The following is a 21,843-nucleotide window of genomic DNA, read 5'->3' as shown; positions in this document are numbered from 1 at the left end:
CCTCATTTTAGAAATGAGGAGACCTGAGGTTTAGAGAGGTCAAGTGACTGATCCAGGGTCACAGTGCTAATAAGTGTCTAAAGTAGGATTTTAATCTATTTCCATCCTGACTCTGAATCTGCACTCTATCTACTGAATTACTTAGCTGCCTTTTCTGTGCTTATATATATTTACTTCTCTCCTTTAGTCCTCTAAAAATAAACTAGATTGAAAAGTATACCCATATTTCAGACAGTAATAATCTGCCTCCCCCCAAATGGATGGAAACTGTTTTGGATCAAAGTAGCAAGATCTTCATTTTCCAAGGACAGGATCTGAGATAGCAGGGATGAGTGGGCCTTTATATTTAAGAAGATTATGAGTGCCTAGGTCATCTGGTCATCAGGAGACACATTACAGGCCTTATCAGTAAACTGCAGTGAATTCATCATTATTAGCCAAGGGCAGTTTGACCCAGAAAGCATATGGAGTTGGACAAAGTTTTCTTCAATAAGACCAACACAAATAAACCTCAAAAGTTAATGTAGAAGAGATCATCTCAGTGAATATACCACCACCATAACTAACCCTAGCCATATATTTTCATATTCAGGGAAGGTGAATGGGAGAAATTCCTGTATCCTAGCCTCACTTGCAAAGAGATATTGGGAAAAATAACTTGTATTTACAACCTGAGCTGTTTTAAAAGACTAATTCATTAATCTTCCTAATGCCCATGCAAGGCAGATGGCAGCTGGATGTGGAGAAAAGCTAAGTGATTAGTTTCAGGTCATAGAACAGGACTAAGAAGTATCATGACTCTCATACCAATGAAGCACAGTAAAGGGAAAGTGTTGGATTTGGAGACAGGACCAGGATTCCATTGTATAATCTTGGGTAAGTCAGATAACCCCTCTGGACCCCATTTTCCTCATCTGTACAATGAGAAAGTTGGGAAAGATAACTTCTATGGATGCTTCTAGCTCTGAAACTATGATATCAACTTTTTTCTCATTTCATTATTAAAAGATTTAGCAAGTTAAATATAGGCTTAAAACATAAAACTAAAGTGCATGTTAACTTGAATTTGAGTTTATTTGTCTACTACCTGTTCACTACTCAATTATATTCAGTCACATCCAACTCTTTCTGTGTGCCAACTTCTTGGCAAAGACACTGTAGTGGTTTGCCATTTCTCTCTCTACCTGATTTTACAGATGAGGAACTGAGGCAAACAGATTTAAGTGACTTGCCTAGGCTCATACAGCAACTAAAGGTCTGAGGCCAGATTTGAATTTAGGTCCTTTGGACTACAGGGTCAGCACTCTATCCACTGTGCCACTAGCTGCCTTATCTCATACTTAGGCAGTAACATTTATTGAGTATCCATTGAGTGCCGAGATCTGAAGAACATATGGTAAAGAGATATAAAATTAGATGAATAAAACCAAAAGAAATAAAAAGAATAATCAAAACATTTCATGCAGAGTAATATGCTAATAAAACCATCACAAGAGAAATACAGAAATACCTTCAAAATATAAAATAAATGAACTATCAGAAGACCACAGAGATCTTAAAAACCCTCATCTCAGAAACAAAAATAGAGCCAGCATTAATGAATTATCAAAATAAAAACTTCTGATCCTGGTGGATTCACAGTAGGCATTTTAAAGAACAATACATTTTTTAAAAGTGAATAGTACCTATATTTCACAAACTATTCTCAAAAATTGAGAAAGAAAGTACCCCACTATAATTCTATCAGACAAATATAGTTCTACTACCTAAAGCTGGGAAGGCTAAAACACAGAAGAAACGTTATAGACCAATATTATTAATGAAGATCGACTCACTTAAAAAAAAATCCTGTCAGATTACAGTGATTTATCCAAGAAATTATTCATTATGACCTAGTGAAATTCATACTAGAAATGCCAGGATGGTTCAACATTGGGAAAACGAACAACATAACTAATCATATTAAAACTAAAACATCCAAAACCACATGATTATCTCAATAGTTGCAGGGGAGAAAACCCTTTGACAAAGAACAGCATTCATTAATGCTAAAAACCCTTCAAACTAAAAACATGGTAGGACTTTTACTGTCCTACAAAACATCTGTCTAAAATGAAAAGAAAGAATCATATGCAGTGGAAATATACTAATTACCTTTACAAATAAATATGGGAGCGAAGCAAGGATGCCCATTCTCCCTACAATTATTCAATTTAGTTCTGGAAATTCTAACAAAAGCAATAAGATAAGAGAATTAAAGATATAAAGATAGGAAAAGAGACACCAAAGCTACCCCTATTTTCTAATAATATGATAATATACTTTGAAAATCCTGGGGAACCAGTAAAGATACTAATTGAGACAATAGCTTCAGCAAAATTGTAGGCTAAAAAATGAACTCTTAAAAACCACCAGCATTTTTGTATAATAATAACAAAAATCAGGGGCAGCTAGGTGGCCCAGTGGATAGAGCACCAGCCCTGGATTCAGGAGGACCTGAGTTCAAATACGGCCTCAGACACTTAACACTTACTAGCTGTGGGACTCTGGGCAAGTCACTTAACCCCAATTGCCTCACCAAAATAATAATAATAATTATTATTATAATTATTATAATTATTATTATTATAACAAAAATCCAAGAAGCAGTAATAGAAAGAAAAATCCCATTCTAGATAATTTCAAAATGAATAAAATATCTGGGCATCAACCTACCAAAGCACACAAAAGACATATATATATATATATATATATATATATATATATATATATCCCCTATTACAAAGAGTTCCTTAAAGAAATAAAGAACAACTTAAATAGCTGGAAGAATATACAGTTTGCATGGCTAGGCTATAATAATATCTAATAATACCAACATTTACATAGAAATTATTACATACCAGGCATTGTGCTGAACACTATAATTATTATTTCATTTTATCCTCACAAAAAAACCTGGAAAACAGGTACTATTATCTTGATTTTACAAATAAGGAAATTGAGTCAAACGTAAGTTAAGTGATTTACTCAGAATCACTCAGCTAGTAAGTGTCTAAGGATTTGAACAGTTCTCAAAAGAAGAGTTGCAAAGTAGTCACAACCACAAGACAGATTGCTCCAAATGACTAATAAGAAAAATGCAAATTAAAACATCCCTGAGGTTTTACCTAACACTGTGCAAATTGGCAAAGATGGGCAAAAATGGCAATAATCAATGATGGAGGGGTTATGAGATGATAAGTACACTAATACATTGTTGGTGGAGCTAGAAAGCAATTTGCAAGTATTAAAAATAAAGTGCCTAAAACAACTAATCTCTTTAAACCAGAAATTCCATTGCTGGGCACATATCCCAAGGAAGCCATGGATAAGAAGAAAATCCCCATATACAGCAACATAGTTATAGCAGCACTTTTTGTGATAGAAAAGAATTGGAAACAACATAATAATAGCCAAAAATTATATAATGCTTACTATGTGCCAGACACTGGGCTAAGTGCTTTACAATTATTATCTCATTTGATCTTCGTAACACTCTTTGAGGTAGATACTATTATTATCTTCATTTTGCAGATCAAATGAACATGAACAATAAGGGAATTTGTTTTACCTGAGTGTGCATATTTGGCATGAAGATGTGTTTTTCTTTTCTCTCTCTTTTAAATTGGGACCAATGAGAGGGAGAAAAAAACTGACTGCTCATACATTAAAAAAGAAAAATTTTAAAATGAAAAAGAGAAAATGAGTAACTGCTATGAAAATGTGGGGGAAAACTTGAGCAGGGAAAGGTGCCTTGCAGTTGATCTCTAGGAATCCTGTATCCGCTACTTCTTATCATCCACCTAAATGGTTCAATATTTGAAAACGTCTGTGATTTTCTTAGTTTGCTGATGTCTTCCATCAATACAGATTATAGCCCCCTCTACCTCTTAGTAATCAATCTTCCTGAATTTATTTGAGCCAAAGTAAATGACTTCCTATTGGTCAACCATCTGGTAAGGAGTTCCCCCCCCACGCCCCAAATTTAGCTAAGCTTGACTCAAGAAGACAGTGTGGTACTAGGTTTGCAATTGAAGCCTTAATAGGACCTGGCAGAGTTTGCCCTCTGCTGGCGTAGACTTGGAAAACCCAGGGTCCTTCTGCATGAGTCATGAGAGCACCATCTCCCACCTTAAATTCTTCCTCCCCTCAAATTTTTAAAAACAAAGGAGCAAACAACTCTGCTGCCTTTGTGGAATTTAAAGGATACAATAGTGGCCAGGAATCACTTTGAGATGATCAGTACCCTATTTCCTAAAGGCGAATTTGGCCTTAGATACCTGGCAGTGATGAAGTAAGTTAACCAGTCAGTCAACAAGCATTTATTAAGCATTTACTATGAGCTTACACTATCCTAAGTACTGGGTTACAAAAAAGGCAAAAACTTTCCCTGTCCTCAAGGAGCTTACATTCTAATGGGGGAGATAGCATGCAAATAAAGAAGTACCTGCAAGATATAAAGAGGGTATATGGAAGGTAATTTCTGAGGGGAAGGCACCAGAACCTGGGAGGAGTGGGAAAGGCCTAAAAACGATGAACTTTGAACCGATTCTGAAAGCAAACTAGAGAAACAAAGAGGTAGAGGTGAGGAGGTGGAATATTCTCAGCATGGGGCATAATCAGTGCAAAGGCACATATGTATGAGAAATAATGAGTGGGTCAGTGGAGCTGGATGGTAGAGTACCTGAAGGGGAGTAAAGTGGAAGAGACTGCAAAGGTAGGAAGGGACCAAGAATAAACAACTTTAAATGTTAAATAGTGTATGTTCAATCCTGTCTTGGAGGTAATGGAGAGCCACAGGAGTTTAATGAGTAAGAAGATGAGATGGTCAGACCCATATTTAAGAAAAACCACTTTGGCAATGAGGAAAAGATGGATTGCAGGGGAGAGATACTCGAGGAAAGGAGAACAATCAGAAGGTTATTGCAATAGTCTAGACAAGAGGCAATGAAGGTCTGAACTAGAACGCAGCTGTGTGAGTAGAAAGAAGGGGACATATACAGATGTGAAGGTAGAAATAACAAGATTTAGCAACTGGTTAGAAGATATAGGAGGCATCTAGGTGGCACAGTGGTTAAAGCACCAGCCCTGGATTCAGGAGGACCTGAGTTCAAATCTAGCCTCAAACACACACCTGACACTTACTAGCTGTGTGACCCTGGGCAAATCACTTAACCCTCATTCCCCACCCCCAAAAAAAAAGATATACAGGGTGGGTGAGAGTGAAAAGTTATGAGAGGCAAATGGGGAAGATAGTGATGTCCTCAATAATAACAATAGGAAAGTTGAGAAGGGAGAATTTTTTTTGGGGGGGGGGGGGAATAACTGTTTCCAATATCTCAGATTAGATGAGGGCAGATTCTGGTTTGGTTAGCGGAAAGGCCATATTTTCAAAGATACCAAGGAAAAGCTCCAACTCGGTTGTGAAATAAGACATGGCCTAGAGATACCATCAAGCTGAGTACATTATCAGAGGCCCAGAGAATATAATAACAGAAACAGTACCATTTGGGCTGACATCTTTACTGTATTGTAAAACTCCATTCTTTCTGTCTTTCTTTTTTAATGCACAAGCTGGAGTAATTAATGTCACTTTCCAAAGTGATAGAGTGGAGGAAAATGTCACTGGACTTAGGGGGAATGTGGATGGGAGGATTTGGGCGGCTCCCAAGGCAATTTATCAACATGCAGCATGGCTTTGCTTTGGCTAGAAGAGAACTGCAGGCAGCATAATTAAACAATGATGTGTTCTGTTTTGTTTTTAAGGCAAACTAACTGTTTGGAAAGCTGCCTGCAGCATTTACTCATTTATAAAACTGATTTCCTCTCTTTTCACAAAGTGTTAGTTGCTGGAGTTTGCTGATAGTCCCATGGTTTGCCACCTCAAGAAGAACTGAATGTAGGGTATTCCATGTTAAGAAACCCATGCAAACAAGTTGAATGTGAAACTCCTCTAGGAGTATAAGTTTCCCATATGTTTTCCCCCAAGCTGCAGATGACATTTCCAGTTATTCACTCATTTCATTGTCAAAACATTCCTGCCCTTAATCAAATCATCCCTACCATTCTCTCAAGAAAGGATGTATTAATTGATTACTTTATTGTTCCACTTACCATCTTTCTGATTTATGACTTCCCAGACCACATAACTCCCTTCCCTGGACAATACTTACCTATCTGTATCTTCCTCACTAAAATGTAAGCTAATGGAAGACAGGAACTATCTTTCTTTTGTATTTGTATCTCCATTGCTTAGCACAGAGCTTGGTACATGGTAGAATCTTAATAAATGTTTTTCATCTATCCATACATATACAAATACAAATACATATACATATACACATACACATACATATACACATACATACATTTAGGAGAACTTAGCAAATCAACTGAATTCTAGTTCTGTCATCCCTAAGTGTCACAGCAATTAGAGTAGAATCTCCTATCTATTTATTTGACTCTTTTTTCTTAGTTGTTTATATCTCCTCCAGTGAAATTATAAGTTCCAAGAGGATAGAGGCTATGTGCTCTTTCTAGTACCTATCACCGTGTTTTGCTTATAGTAGGTATGTAATAATTGTTTGTTGACTTGAACTGAATTATTGTAGTTTGAGTAAACCCAGGAATGGTTGCTGGAATTAGGCGAGCAATTCTGTCTTCAGCTGGTGGTTAACCCCCCCAAAATGTGCTTGGCCCCTATTAATGCATGAAACATTAAAAACCTCATATAGCAATGAAAATGGGGCCTATTGTATCCATTCAGCTCTCAGTAAAAGTCTTCCCAAAAGTGACTAATACATTGAAATAGTTTGATAAGATCAGGACAAGTGTTAGACAAAGGGGGTGGCAGTCTGAGTACTGAGATTTGAAGGCTGATACAAACAACTGCCTGCCTCCAAAATGCTCCTTCCTGTCAGCTTGCCATACTGTCTTCCTCTTTCAATTTGTTCTATAGGGGAAGGAAGGGAAATCAGTATTTGTTAAGCATCTCCTATGTCCCATGCACAGTGTTAAGTGCTTGACAAAGTGTTTGGCCTTGTTGAATGTCCCTTCAATAGAATCATTCTATCAGGTTACTAAGTTGGGGTACTGTCTCCAGAAAAGCACTGTTAATATGAGTATAAAACTTTGAGCCCAAAAGCACTTTAGAGGTTTTAGAGTCTAACCTCTTTATCAAACAATAATCAATCCCCAAGAATTTATTAAGCACATATTATGTGGTAGGCACTGTGGTAAGTGCTGGAGATTCAAAAAAGCACAAAAAGTTCTTGCCCTCAGAGAGCTTATGTGCTGGTGGGGAAGATCATATTATTTACATATCAGAACATAGAAAAGGGAAGTGATTTGCCCAAGATCTCACATTTGGTAGAGCCAAAATTTGAACTCAGGTCTTCAAATCTACTATGTAAAACTATATCATACATAAGAAAGGAAGGTCCTAGTTTAGGGAATAAAGGATCTTTCTTTTCTCATCCCCTCCCAGTACTATAGATTAGCTGGTATACAGGTTGGAAGACAAAGAAATACAGAAAAGGCAGGTTTCCTTGCAAGTAGAAAAGAAAGAAGTAATATAGCACTAGGTCTTGGGTGGCCACTGAGGATGAGGTCAGGCAGGATACACCATAAAAGTTGGAAGCACCCAGGATAGACATCAAAAGGTAATGTGGTGGGGCAGCTAGGTGGCTCAGTGGATGGAGCACTGGCCCTGGAGTCAGGAGTACCTGAGTTCAAATCTGGCCTCAGACACTTAACACTTACTAGCTGTGTGACCCTGGGCAAGTCACTTGATCCCAATTGCCTCACTAAAAAAAAAAAAAAAAGATTAAAAAAAAAAAAAGGTAATGTGGTGCTATAAACCAACTGCCTAATTTATTATGTTTCCCTATGTTTTTTCCCTATCAACTACAGTAACTACTGGGTGAAAGAATTAATGAAAATGAAAGTACCTGCCATTTGGCAAGGAAAAATGTGTGACAACTACAAGTAGGCTGGGCTGAAGAAATGGCCAAAGATCCATGGCTACATAACTTGAGGTACACAATGCCTTGCTAAGGACTGCTGAAGAATGATGCACGTAGAAAAGGCAATTTTATTTGTAGCACTTGGGATATGGGGTAACTCTTCCCATGCAGTAGTTGTGAGTCAGATAGAGTCACAACAGCACTGAGCTCAGCAAGGGGCAGCTACAGGCAAAAATCAATAAGCTAATCTTGTGTGAGTACAATGTGGAAGAAACACCTAGTACTGCATAAATGAACAAAAAAGTATTAATCATTCATAGCAGAAGAATGACTGAAGGACAGTGCAATTTAATCCCAACTTCTCTTTCACACTGATATTGATAGATATCAAGAAAAAATCACTTTTTCCAAACATAGCAAGTCTATATTCCCAAACCTCATAATTCTCTGAAGTAATTGACATAGTTGACCATCTACTTCTTCTTGGTATTTCTTTCCCCAGTCCTTGGGCTTCCACAATAATTTCTCTTCTTAGATTTCCTCCTATCTCTAAGACTCCTTTGATGGTTTTATGCATGGATAGCCATCAAAGGTCTGGCCTCAGTCCTCTTTATTCTCTCTGCCTTGACAATCTCATATAAGCCTATAACACAAATACTCATCTTTATATAGAGGAACCCCAAATCTATATTTCCAGCCCCTAATTTCTCCAACTATTTCCAACTGAAAATATCTCTACCCAGATATCCTCCTGTCACACCAAACTGAACATGTGCATAATTTGAATTTCTCTTCTCAATAAAACATGCCACTGCTTCCCAGTTTCCCTATTTCTTTTAATGGTATCACAATCTTCTCAGTTACCCTGACTCTACATTACAGTCATCTTTAATTCCTCTCTCTTCCTGATATGCTGTATTCAATAAGTTTCCAAATCCTGTTCCTGAAATCGAAATACTATCTGCAGTGTCTACCTCTTCCTCTCCATTTACATCAATGCTACCCTGCTTCAGGCCCTTATTATCTCTCACCTGGACTATTCTAATAGCCTCTGAATTAGTCATCTTGCCTCCAGTCTCTCCTCTCTTCTCTTCAATTCATCTTTCACGAAGCTGCCAAAATAATCTTCCTAATGAGTAGGTCTGATACTGTTCAAAAATACTACCCAAAATCCTTCAGTGGTATTTATAAAATAGCAACTCAGCCAGATATTTGAGGCCCTTCATAATCTGGTTTTGACCTACTGTTCTAGCATTCTAACATGTGATTTTTCTTCATATGCTCTGTTTAAGTCAGATTGAACTATGAGCTGTTCTTCAAGCTCAACCGGTCTCCTCCCCCTCCATTCATTCCCAAAGGAATTCCTCATGCCTGGAACACAGTCCCCTTCATACCTCTACTCATTGAAATTTTTCTTCCTTCAAGGCCCAGATTAAATATTTTACTCTCCAAGAAGCCTTCCCCAATATCAACAGCTGAAAATTATCTCTGACTTCTCAAAAATTTTGTTAATTATTTCTCTCCTTTGACTTTATCACATTCTTCTTTATATCACATTCATTTTTGCTAGATTATAAGATCCTTGAAAACAAGGACCATATTATGTTTCATAGCAGGTAATTAAATATTTGTTGAATTGAATTTAACATTCAAAGACTTATACAAAACAGTGTGTCTTTAAAGTAAACCCAAGACTTATTTTCAAAAAGCAGAGTTACATAGTTACGATTGTACCTGGAATTAGGATTTTCTTACCTACCTTAATTGACAACCTCTTTTTACTAAGGCAATGACAAGTATTTTCCCCAAATGGAATTTTTATTGGCCAGAGGAAGGGGGAAAGGAGGTGCTTATGTTGTAATAATGATATTATTTTAGTCCAAGTCTTCTCTGAGGTCAAAGAACATGTGAAAATGAGGACAGAGATGAGTTTAATGGAATAACTTCTTTCCACAGATAAAATACACATCTTTCCATGATTGGTTTTCAAAAGACTGACCTTTTAAAAAAATGACAAAATAGGAGGGTTGGCATTAGTTATGACATAAAGAGTGGGAGGATGTGGGATTAGCTGAAAGCGTAAGAATAAACTCCTACAACTTTCTGCCTGTGGTCAGTAGAAAGTCTTTTTTTCTAGGAAGAAAATTAGCTCTGAATTCTTAGCATCCCCCCTCCCCCCCAAAAGAATGTTACCACTACTTTCCCCCTCTACCCTCCAAAGAATGGAACCCTGGAGGCTTGTTAGAACTCTGTGTGTGTATATGTATGTGTGTGTGTGTGTATGTGTGTGTGTGTATGTGTGTGTGTGTGTATGCATGTGTATGAATGTGCATGCTGTGAGGCTTTGTAAGGAAATCTATTTTATCAGTACTTTGATAACTACACTCCCTTAAATGAGTCCCAAGATGCATGTGCCTTATTCCAGAGTGATCACTTAGAGATCTTCACAGTTTTAATAAAAAAAATCCATACTTAAAATCTCTATTTGCCAACACCACATACATGAGGAATTTTGAAAGAGATATGCAGTGAGTATGTGCTAGGCTAGGATGATGATAGAAAATCGGGCAAAGTCCCTTATTTATTAGGCCTAGTAAATGTCTGAGCAAGATTTGTGTAGGATCTCTGTGTCTAACCACTGGTTGCCCCAAAAGTCTGAGTGAAGGTTTAAACTACTAAAGCTTACTTACTAGTATGTACTTATATGTGTACAAGTTACCTCCCATTAGAATATAAGCTCTTTGAGGACAGGGAGGGACTGTTTCACATTTTTCTGCTTAGTATAGTGCATAGCACATGCTTAGTGCTTTATAAATGCTTGTTGATTAATTGGCCAATTCTCACCCTGATGAATTTCCTCTGTCAGCTTTGTATAAAACTTATTTTTTAAAAAAATCTAAATGTTGATATATTTTGATTTGATGTCACCTTTATTTCTGAATTTATTCTACCCCTACCCATTGAGGCATTCCTTGTAAAAAGTCATAAAAAGAGAAGGAAAATAAAGGAGTTTAGCAAAACTAACACTTAGATCAACTAATTCTGAAAATAACATTCTAATACTACAGAACATCATTCATCAAAGAAACCCTCTGATTATTTACACAATAAAATTTTCTGGACACAGTGACATAGTAAGTTTTAAACCAGAATTGTTAGGAGGAGATGGACATATGAGGATGTGGAAAAGGATGGAGTCAATAAAGCTGTGAAAATGAGACTAGAACTGCCTTACTTTAGTCACTTATTCCCAGGTCTGCTTCTCTTAAGTATAGGAAATAGATTTGTTTTCTTATTCCTGATATACCCTTGAGAAAAGGAGATATAAATAACAAAGCCCCAACAACAAAAATGTGAGATGTGGTATATCATGCTCTCTGATTAGAGTGCAGAGAATAGGGAGCAATGGTTGAGTATGAAGACAATTTGAATTATTTAGTTAAACATTGGGGATCTATAATTAGTTATTTCTAATCATTGTTTTCACCATACTCAAGAATTCCCCTGTCTTTTCAAAAGGTGTGGTGAATTGTTGCAAAAAAACAAAACCGAAAACCTATCCAGAGCAATATTAATATGAATTCACTGAGGGACAATAAGTGTCTCATAGGAAGGATTTTAGAGCTGGAGGCAGATCATTAGTTCGATTCATAAGATGAGGAAAAAATAATGGGTAACAGTGGCACTTCTCTATGGTAATACAGGCAGAGAGAGTGCTCTGGGTATGACTAGATACTGAGTTTCCTAATTTCAGTCTTCATCCTTCCAACATACCAGGTTGCTTTCCTATACAAAACTTCTGAAAGGATGTTGGGTGGAAGAAGGGGCTATCTCATAATCAAAGCACAAAGCATGGTTTATTGTCAGGTCTTCACAGAGCTTGTGACTCAGAGGGCTGGATTCTAGACCAAGTGTATTAGTATCTTTGAAATCCCAAATGTTATTGCAGCAGGACCAAAATCTAAAAGTAGCTCCATCATTGTGTCCCCTATTATCATGTTACAAATTGCCTGCCTTATGGTTTTATTTTGCACATCACTGTGCTGTGGAGGTGACTTGACATGGAGTGAATTCTTATGACTAACAGGTCTGGGAAACAGCAAGAGATGGATGCCTGCTTCAGACACCCCAGGGGTAAGGCAAGCACATCATTAGTGCTTTCTGATTCAGCACTCCATTTCAAAGACACCTGTGAAATGCCTTTTACTTTCCAAGTGACAGGGGACCCTGATGGCAAGGAAGGCTGCAGCTACACTGGCATTAGCACAGGTGATTGAGGTAGGAGAGAAATTTTGAGGAGTTGAAAAGCAATCTAATCAAAGTAAGCAGAGAAACAGAGAATGAGAAGCTGGGGGATGAGGTGGGGGGTGAGGGCTCAGCAGATTAGGTCTAGAGATCCATGCACTGACCTCAATTCAAAGAACAGCTAAAATGAAGGGGTAATAGGAAATGTATGAGACATTTATGTCAGTATCATAAATCATTAACAGGCATATCTTTAGACAAGGAATATGACACAATGCAATGTTTCTACTGGGATTTCTTTTCTTTTCTTTTTTTTTTGGGGGGGGGGTGGGGGAAAGGATAAAACATGGCAGGTTTTCCTAAGTCTTCAACTGTACTAAATAAACTGAAAGACTAGACGTGTTGCTGTTTCCTTAGTCTACAGAGAAACTAATTTCCCAGGTCAGAGAAGGTAGTTTATTTTTATTTTTTTAGGATATAGGAGAGTGAATTTACTTATAGTGTAGTGAACAAACAAACAAACAAAAACAACTTTCTATTTGGTTCAGGAAAAATTCCATCTATGTCGATCAGTCATAGCACCATGGGGCCAAGAGCCCTCCCTCTCTTCCACATTCTTCATCAGAACCTTGATGATGTTCTACAGATCTTAGCCTATGAACAGGAGCCTAGATGCTCCAAGCCTACTTTATGTGTAATATTATCCTGACCTGAATCCAATTACACCATTGTTTTCTTAGAGAAGCAGTTTGGCATAACAGTTGTTGCTGTTCAGTAGTGTCTGACTCTTCATGATGTGGTTTGCTATTTCCTTCTCTAGCTCATTTTACAAATGAAGAAACTGAGGCAAACAGGGTTAAGTGACTTGCTTAGTGTCACACAGATAATAATTGTATGAGTGGGATTTGAAAACAGGTTTTCCTGACTCCAGGCCTGACCCTCTAGGCCATGGTATAGCAGAGTCCTGGAACTGGAATCAGTTGCCACAGATACTTCACTGTGTGACATTGGGCAAGTCATGCCACCTCTCTGAGTCTGTCTCCTCATCTGTAAAATGAGAATAACTGCACTTATCTCAGTGAGTTATCAAGAATCAAATCAGATCACATAGATCCCTTTGTAAACCTTCAAGTACTATGTAAATATTTGTTGTTTTTATTAATAGTATTATTAGTCATTGCTATACTCCTTTTCCCAGTATCGGCTCTCTTCTTACCCTGAAACATCAAAGTTCTCCATTTAAAATTGAAACTCAATAATTTCTATTACAGAAGACTGTTTTTCTTTCCCTTCTTTTAACTAATCATATGCTTTGCAAGCAAAAATGGTTCTGTGCACCCCTGATCTTTGATGCTAACTTTCTTCTTCCTCTGCCCATAGTTAGGCTCTGCTTTCTCAATGGTAAAATGAAAGGTTATACTAATTTATACTGAAGGTCCTTTCCCACTCAAATCTTATGTATATTGCATGCACTTATTATAATATCTAGGTTTTTCTCTGCTAATGGGAGTTAGTTATAGAAATGCAGAATGACAAACTGTCACATTTTTAGAACTTTCAGAAAATTAAAATTTAATCTTTAACATTGAATTATGTGGGGGCAGCTAGGTGGTGCAATGGATAAAGCACAGGCCCTGAAGTCAGGAGGACCTGAGTTCAAATCCAGCCTCAGACACTTGACACTTACTAGCTGCGTGACCCAGGGCAAGTCACTTAACCCTCACTGCCCCACAAAACAAAACACACACACACACACACACACCAAAACAAAACAAAAATCCCAACAACATTGGATTTTGCGAAAACTCTTATAGTTAGCCTAGGGACCATGAAATTCAGATGGAGGTAACACTGATAGTGCTAAGTCAATAATAAGAATTGAACTCCTAGTTCTACCATTTTTTCTGTGTCTAACCACAGTTAAATGGCTTACTTTACCTTAGTGCTTCACTTGTAAAAAAAGAAAGAATAGGAGAGGTAACCTTGCACAGAGGATTGAAAGCTTTGTCAGGAAGACCTGAGATCAATAAATTCCTGCCTCTGACACACACGATCCTGGGCAAGAAATGTCACCTCTCATTTTTCCTGGTAATTCTAAGGCAGTAGATTACATAAAAATGCTGAACTGCTTTGGTGGAGGAAGACTCATCATGGGGAGATTCCCCACACTGATGAAATACCAGATCTAGTATAGAAAATAAAAAGAAATGGAAAGAACAAGACTATTGCATACTTCTCCAATAATACAAGGCATATAAAAAAGAGGCTATTTTGATTACAGAAATCGTGATGACTAGAAATGAAATGGTTAGACATGATTAAAGAAGCCAATTCAAAATGTTATATGACAGCTAATTAGTTACTGTAAACTTGTTGAAAATGAGACAAATATAAAAATGGAAGAGGATCAATGAAAAATATTGATAATAATGATGATAGAAAAACTATTCTCTCCAAGGAGAAATGAAAAAGGGAAATAGTATCCACCAAATTTTAAGAAGATTCAGATTAATAAAATTCTTTTACATTAGCTACTTAATATATGTTTTGAAAAAGCAGAATTGAATTAAATGAAAAATGTTCAAAGTCAAATAATGTAGCAGTTGGGGAGCCTGTTATTTTTGTGATAGTGTTGTTTCAACTAGTCACACAAATCAGTTACAGCAATTATCAACCCTGCAGTGCAACTGCAAAGAAACACTTTAATGCAATGTTCCTGTGCAATTAATGAAACAGGTATTTCCTTTCTAGCAATTTTGTATCCTGTTGTGGTCCAAAACAGTGACCCCCAGAAACCTTACACTTAGGAAAAAAGCCAATTCCATTTTGTGTTGTGAATGGAGTATAAGAAGGGAAAAGGAGAAAGTTCATTCTAAAAGCCATTCACAAGACCATGGGGATCAAGAGTCCTACAGACTTGGAAATTCCTTGGAAAGAACTTTGGGTGGCTGAACACCATTTTGAAAAATTGTTTCACTCCAAGAGTGGAAAGGTGCTAAGTAACAGGTAGAACACATTTGGTGATGTTTGTTGCCTGATCCCTCATGTTCCAAAGGAACAGATAAATGGTTTGACTGCATCAGCAGAAACAGGCTGAAGAATCATTATCACATTGACAATCCTAAGTCATAGGCTGGGTGCCATCTACTCCAAATCCCTCATTTGTACAACTGAGGTACAGGGAGATTAGGTGACTTGCACGAGGCTACATAGGGTAGGAAGTAAAAAAGGCAGGAACTGACCACAGGTTCTCTGACGCCAAATTCAGTGCTCTTTACACTATATAAAGGAGAGGGCAAGTTTGTGGAGGACAGAGAAAATACTTCCTTGTGTCCTGTTCAATGTAGCCAAATATGGATGTGTTGAAGTCTGGGAAAACTGGTCTAATATTTAACAAGCTTTCTGTGCCCTGGCTCCACGTGCTCCTCCTGCCTCATACCCCTTTCCTTCTTTCTAGATCATTTTTGTTCCCCCTTCTCCATGGAATTATCTATAATTAGGGTCTTCTAAGCTCCATGACTTCTAGTCATCTAGCTTATTGGCTTTTACCTGCCTGTGACCAGAAGAGTAGAAAACCAGTCAGAACTTTCTGAAGACCTGGAGCTGCTCAGGAGGATCTTGGCAATAGACTAAGCCCTAGAAGCATATTCTTGTGAGAGGTTCCTGGATTCTCTTTACTTGAAAGATCATTACACCTAATGATCTATAGTCTTGTCTCTTTTTGCCCTTGCCCTTCCCCATTTGGAAATAGCAGCCCCACTGCCCTTGCCCAAGTTTGGGAGGTCAGTCTTTGCTCCAGTATAGAGAATTTGCAGACTACCCTAAATTGGAGGTGTCAGTTACTACCCTGGTTTAGAGGAAGGTGGGACATGCTCCCATAGTATCCTTCCCCTGTGATCCCTACTTCCCTCTTCATGCTAACTTGGGTATTTAAGGTTAAGTCACTTCTTCCCATAAACATGTTAAATAAAAGTGTTTTGGGGCCTATATTTTTAGTCTCTGCAATGGACTCCAATAGAATGTTAAATACATGTTTATCACTGAATGATGGAAGACCAAAGCTGCTAAAAGCAAATGGTCTACCTAATCTTTCTCCTGGTTATCACCAAAACATAATTAAATCCAGCAAATATTTACTGTGGGCCAACAGGATACTGAGCACTGTGCTAGATGTGGAGGGAGGTGGAGAGGGTTACAAAGTTGAGATAAGATATGTATACTGCCTTAATGGAAGTAGCATGGTAGCAAGATAAGACCACAGATAGTGAAACATAATAGCATATGCTAAGGGCTAGGAAGATGTGCAAAACAAATTCCCTTTTGAAGTCTGAATGGAAGGTCATTGCTTAAAGGGATGAAGAAAGGTTCCATGGCACACTGACATTTGAGTTGGGCATTAAAGAGAGGTAGGGACAATGAGTGATGATGGGCAGGTTTCTACATTAGTGAAAAGGAGATGGCAAGGTGCATGACTGTCTTCAGAGAGTAGCCTGCTTGGCTGGGGCAGAGATCTTAGAGGGGAATGGTAAAACAAGGTAATGCCAAATGGTGGAGGGCCTTAATTGACGGTTCAGGCAGGCAATTCTGCTGTGCCTTGCACAGTGTGAGCTATGCAATTAAGATTTGCTTCATGAAGCCTCCTAACAAGATAACATAATTTATGAAAATGAAAAAAAAAAATGAAGAAAAAGACCTGATCTCCTTATTGAACTTAATGGGCTCTCTTCTGCATACTGGAATAGCTGACAAAGACTACATGAAGGTGAGAATAGGCAGGTTTTTCTCCACACCCAATCTGATTCTTAAAGTTTATGACCCTCCACAGGGATCATGTTTTCATTACATATGTATCTCTTAGAATGTCTAGCACAGTGTTTTGCTTTCTCATAATAGGTGTTCGATACAAATTGTTAAATAGCTTGATTTGAATGTCTGAAATTACCAGGATTAGATGTATTCCTTAGAGGGGAAGCTAGGTGGCACAGTGGATAAAGCACTGCCCCTGGATTCAGGAGGACCTGAGTTCCAATCTGACCTCAGACACTTGACAGTTACTAGCTGTGTAACCCTAGGAAAATCACATAATCCCCATTGCCCCACCAAAAAACAAACAAACAGATGTATTCCTTAGAGTAATTATAGGTCACTATTAAAATCTAAGTATTGTACCTAAGGAATAAAAGGCTCTTGACCTGAGAAGGTTCTTACTTGGGGTCCTTAAATAATATGTAAAAAGTTATTATAACACATATACGTGTATATTACTATTAACATATATTATTATATAAAACTACTTGTTGTTGTTATTGTTGAGTCATTCGGTCATGTTTGACTTCATGAGCCCATGAACCATACAGTCCATGGGGTTTTCTTGGCAAAGATACTGGAGTGGTTTGCCCTTTCTTCCTCGAGTGGATTAAGGCAAACAGAGGTTAAGTGATTTGCCCAGGGGTCAACCAGCTAGTAAGTGTCTGGGGCCAGATTTGAACTCAGGTTTTCCTGACTCTAGGCTCAGCACTCTATCCACAGAGCCATCTGGCACACGTGTGTGTGTGTGTGTGTGTGTGTGTGTGTGTGTGTGTGTGTGTAAACTATAATTTGATGTAATTAGTCTGAAGGTTAGTGCCTACTCCCTAATATTATCACCAATTTATCCTATACATTTTTTGTTTGCACATAGTTGTTTGTTGAATGTTGGATTTAACAACAATCCCATTAGAACTGGAGCTCATGGAGAGCAGGGATTTTTCTTTTAATTTTCTTTATATCCCAAATACTTAGTACAGTGCCTAGCACATAAGAAATGCTTAAAAAATGCTTGTTGACTTGATTCGACTTGTTGAGAATAGTTCAGAGGATTTACAAGAAGTCTATAACATATAAAAAAGTGGCTAATAAAGGGGGACCCGTGGGGGCAGCTAGGTGGCGCAGTGGATAGAGCACCGGCCCTGGAGTCAGGAGTACCTGAGTTCAAATCTGGCCTCGGGCACTTAACACTTACTAGCTGTGTGACCCTGGGCAAGTCACTTAACCTCAATTGCCTCACTAAAAAAAAAAAAAAAAGAAAGAAAGAAAGGGGGACCCTAAGGAAACAGAACAGAGACTCCTATCATTCTAAGGTTCTAGAGGTTTAATCAAATTTCAAAGGGAGAAATGACCTCAGTACACACAAGGATCTAGGGCTCAGGACAGCCTCAGCACAAGGGGCACTTGGAATTGATAGTAAATGATGGGAGAGTACCTAAATGGAAAGTGGGAAGAAGGCAATGACATGGGTTAATGTTCCAATTTTGTATAGAGACCAACCTGCTTAACCTCCTTAGAAAACTACAGCCTGGTCCGACTTCATACCAACTGCCAGTTCATGACATTTCTAAACAATAACATATTTTATCATTGTAGATATATTATGACACTCAGGTGAGCCATGTGACTTCAAATTCCCAATGGAGGAACTCCCCCAAAATACATTCTGGATTATCTGGTAGTTATGTTAACAAATTATTTGTTGTCAAACCATCTTTCAGTTCAGATCTTTGGAACTACTAAATCTAATTTTAAAAATTAGACCTATTTGTCAAAACAGTTTAGCTCATCATCCTAACAGTATAAACACTTCTCATCTGGAATTTTCTTCTAAAAATTGGACACTAATGTTCATAGAATCCCACTTCATAAATCCCAAAATGTTACAGCCAGAAGAGGCTTTAGAGAATCTCAATCTCAACCTTCCTCTCAAAAGGTTTTACCTTGATAGATGAGGAAAGCAAAGTTCAGGGTTTGAGTTACTTGTCTAAAGTCACACAGGAATTGGGTGTGTATAAAGCAAGAAAAAGAAGGAAAAAAAAAACTTAGTTTGGCCATTCTGCTAAAGAAAATAAATTTAATAAAATGGGGTTTAGCCACACTCACAATAAATTAATCTAGACTGAATTTATTAAAGAAATACTGAAACTTGTAAACTGTAAAATACAGGTTTCCATCTTTGTGGCCTTTCCTCCCCACCCCAGTCCCCAGCTCTGTCTCTTTCCATTAGTGGAAAGCCAATGTGAGACCAACTTTACAACTTTTAATCCTACATCAATGTTGGGGGGAAAAAAAAGATTCTTACCTTGATCTTCTGAAGAGACTGGCGACCTAGAAAGAGATAATAAAGCTTGATAAATCTTTCATAAATAATGGTGATCACAATAAGTATAATATAGTACTGGCATTAGTTGTTTTTTTTTTCCTTTTTGTTCTTTTAGTCATGAATGAATATATGGCAGGACTCCTAACAGGGAAAGGGGCGTTTACTACTTGGCTGCTCCCAGACTTTGTAGTACCAATGATCTACCTGGGGTTAGAAAAGAGGGGTAGAATCAAAGAACCTGCCTGGAGGAAAAGAAGACAAGGGAATTAGGGCTTGGGGCATGGGAACTCTAGAAGAATTCGCTATTATAGCAAATCCAATTTAATGCTCACAACCATAAAATCTGAGAGCCATTTAGAGAAGAGCTCACATACTTTAGGAAGTTGGAAGAAGTCTTACACTGTAAGGAGGCAGCCTGGCATAGAGAAGAAAGAATGGGGAGACCTGGGTTCAAGTCCTGTCTCAAGTCAATTAACTTCTTAGTGCCCCAGGCAATAGTGGAAAGAGCAATGACTCTGGAGGTAGTGGACCTGAATCCCATATGTGATGTTTATTACTTTTGTGTCCTTGTGCAAATTAATTAGCCATTCTGGGCCTCAGATTCTTTTTCTTTTTTTTTTTTTTTCCAGGTGGGGCAATGAGGGTTAATGACTTGCCTAGAATTACAGCTAGGAAGTATCAAGTGTCTGAGGCTGGATTTGAACTCAGATTTTCCTGAATACAAGGCTGGTACTTTATCCACTGTGCTACCTTGCTGCCCCTGGGCCTCAGATTCTTAATATTTAAATTCAAAAATCAGAATTAGATAGGATCTGAGTTCCTGTCCAGTTCTCTATCTATGACCCTAGTTACTGAGAAGCTTTGAATCAGTGGTAGAAATTTCTATAGCAAGAGTTCTCTATACCAAGGAAATCAGAGCTCCAAATGCTATATATGTATTTACACAAAAATGTATATAGCACATTATTCATAGAGGAATTGCAATTTTACATGTTATTTTCCTAATAATAACCCCATGGGGATGGGTAATACAACTACTATTACTCCCATTTTTTTAGATGAAAAAATTGAGGTTTGACTAAAAAAAAAATTGTCAAAGGTCACACAGATTCTAAGTTATAGATCTGGGATCTAAATCACCATCTTCTGACTCTAAGTCTACTGTCTTAACACAATACCATGTGGTCTCTCATATAAACAAGAATTCCTGGAACTAAAGCTTTGAAAGGAACCTGAAGAAGTTATCCTTTCTATCCTCCAGTGTCCGGAAAAGTTAACTTATCTCTCAGCTATGAAACTATGCACTGGCCCAGAAGCCCACAGTCTAGGAGAAATTGGGGCAGGCCTGCTGAGAAACAGGCAGCAGATATAAGGGAGAGGTCATTCACTTTGACCCCCGCCACCTCATTTCCTTAGTTCCATTTTTCATGGCAATCATTTGGGAGGGAACTCTGAGCAGAACTGTGTGCTTGTGTTCTCTTAGCTTATAAGAATCTGGAGGAGATAGGATCAGCTATGGAGAGAGGGAGAAAAGAGGTCCAAAAGAAACATAGATTATGATTATAAAATTTATTTTGGAAGGTTGTGTATTAAACTATCTCAGGCAGAGGAGATCACAGATTCAAATATATGTGTAAATATACTTGTGTACATATATGAATATGTATGTACACACACACACACACGTGAGGATCCAGGGCACCTCAGTAACTAGGGTCATAGATGGAGACCTGGATGGGATCTTAGATGCTATTTAGTTAACCTCCTCATTATACAGATGAACAAACTGAGGCCTAGAGAGGTTAAGTAAATTGCCCAAGGACATAAGAGTAGTGAGCATAAAATATGGGATTTGAACCTAGGTTATTGACTCCAAAGTCAACATATATATATGTATATGTATATGTATATATATAGATAGAGAGATAGATGCACACACATCATCAATATAAGTACTTGCTCTATAAAGCAAACTGCAACCCACTCATATTTCTCATCCTATGCAAACTCTTATTATCTCCTAAATCCCACACAGGGAATCCATCCAATGTTAATTTTACATTCTGTGGCAAGCACTGGCCATCCATTAGTTATCTTTTGGTTTTGTAATGTGACTAGACTTTTATTTAGCTAATTTGAATTTGTTTGCATGTATTTTCTTTATTATGTACATAGTTATAAGTATACTTATTTTCCCCCCTTAGAATTTATACTCCTTGTGAATGATTTCATTTTTTTGTACTTATTTCTCCAGTGCTCCAAATAAAACTTAGTAACTCCTTGTTGATTGATACATTTTTTTTCCTGCTCTAATCCTTAATGCTACTTCTCTGGAAAAATTTCCTCATTTGCAATGTATGAAATGGGTGGCATTCTGTTTTGACTCCCATTTGGCTCTCTATTGACCTTTGTATGATTCTTGACTTCATGTTGTAACAATTGGAATGACACCACCTGCTGGAG

The 21,843-nt window shown here is 37.7% G+C and overlaps 1 protein-coding gene across 1 annotated transcript in view; it reads right to left on the bottom strand.

The window, feature by feature from the left end:
- The window catches only part of DGKI (diacylglycerol kinase iota), a 599,484-nt gene that overhangs the window by 45,827 nt on the left and 531,814 nt on the right, over nt 1-21,843 (bottom strand). Inside the window, 1 exon segment of the mRNA XM_043965727.1 lies at nt 19,360-19,385. Within this exon segment, the coding sequence (XP_043821662.1) occupies nt 19,360-19,385 (26 nt within the window).

The sequence above is a fragment of the Dromiciops gliroides genome, chromosome 5 (genome assembly GCF_019393635.1).
Source record: "Dromiciops gliroides isolate mDroGli1 chromosome 5, mDroGli1.pri, whole genome shotgun sequence".
Classification (NCBI taxonomy): Eukaryota; Metazoa; Chordata; class Mammalia; order Microbiotheria; family Microbiotheriidae; genus Dromiciops; species Dromiciops gliroides.
Note: the sequence above shows the minus strand (reverse complement) of the source record. Positions and strands in the feature narration are given on the sequence as shown.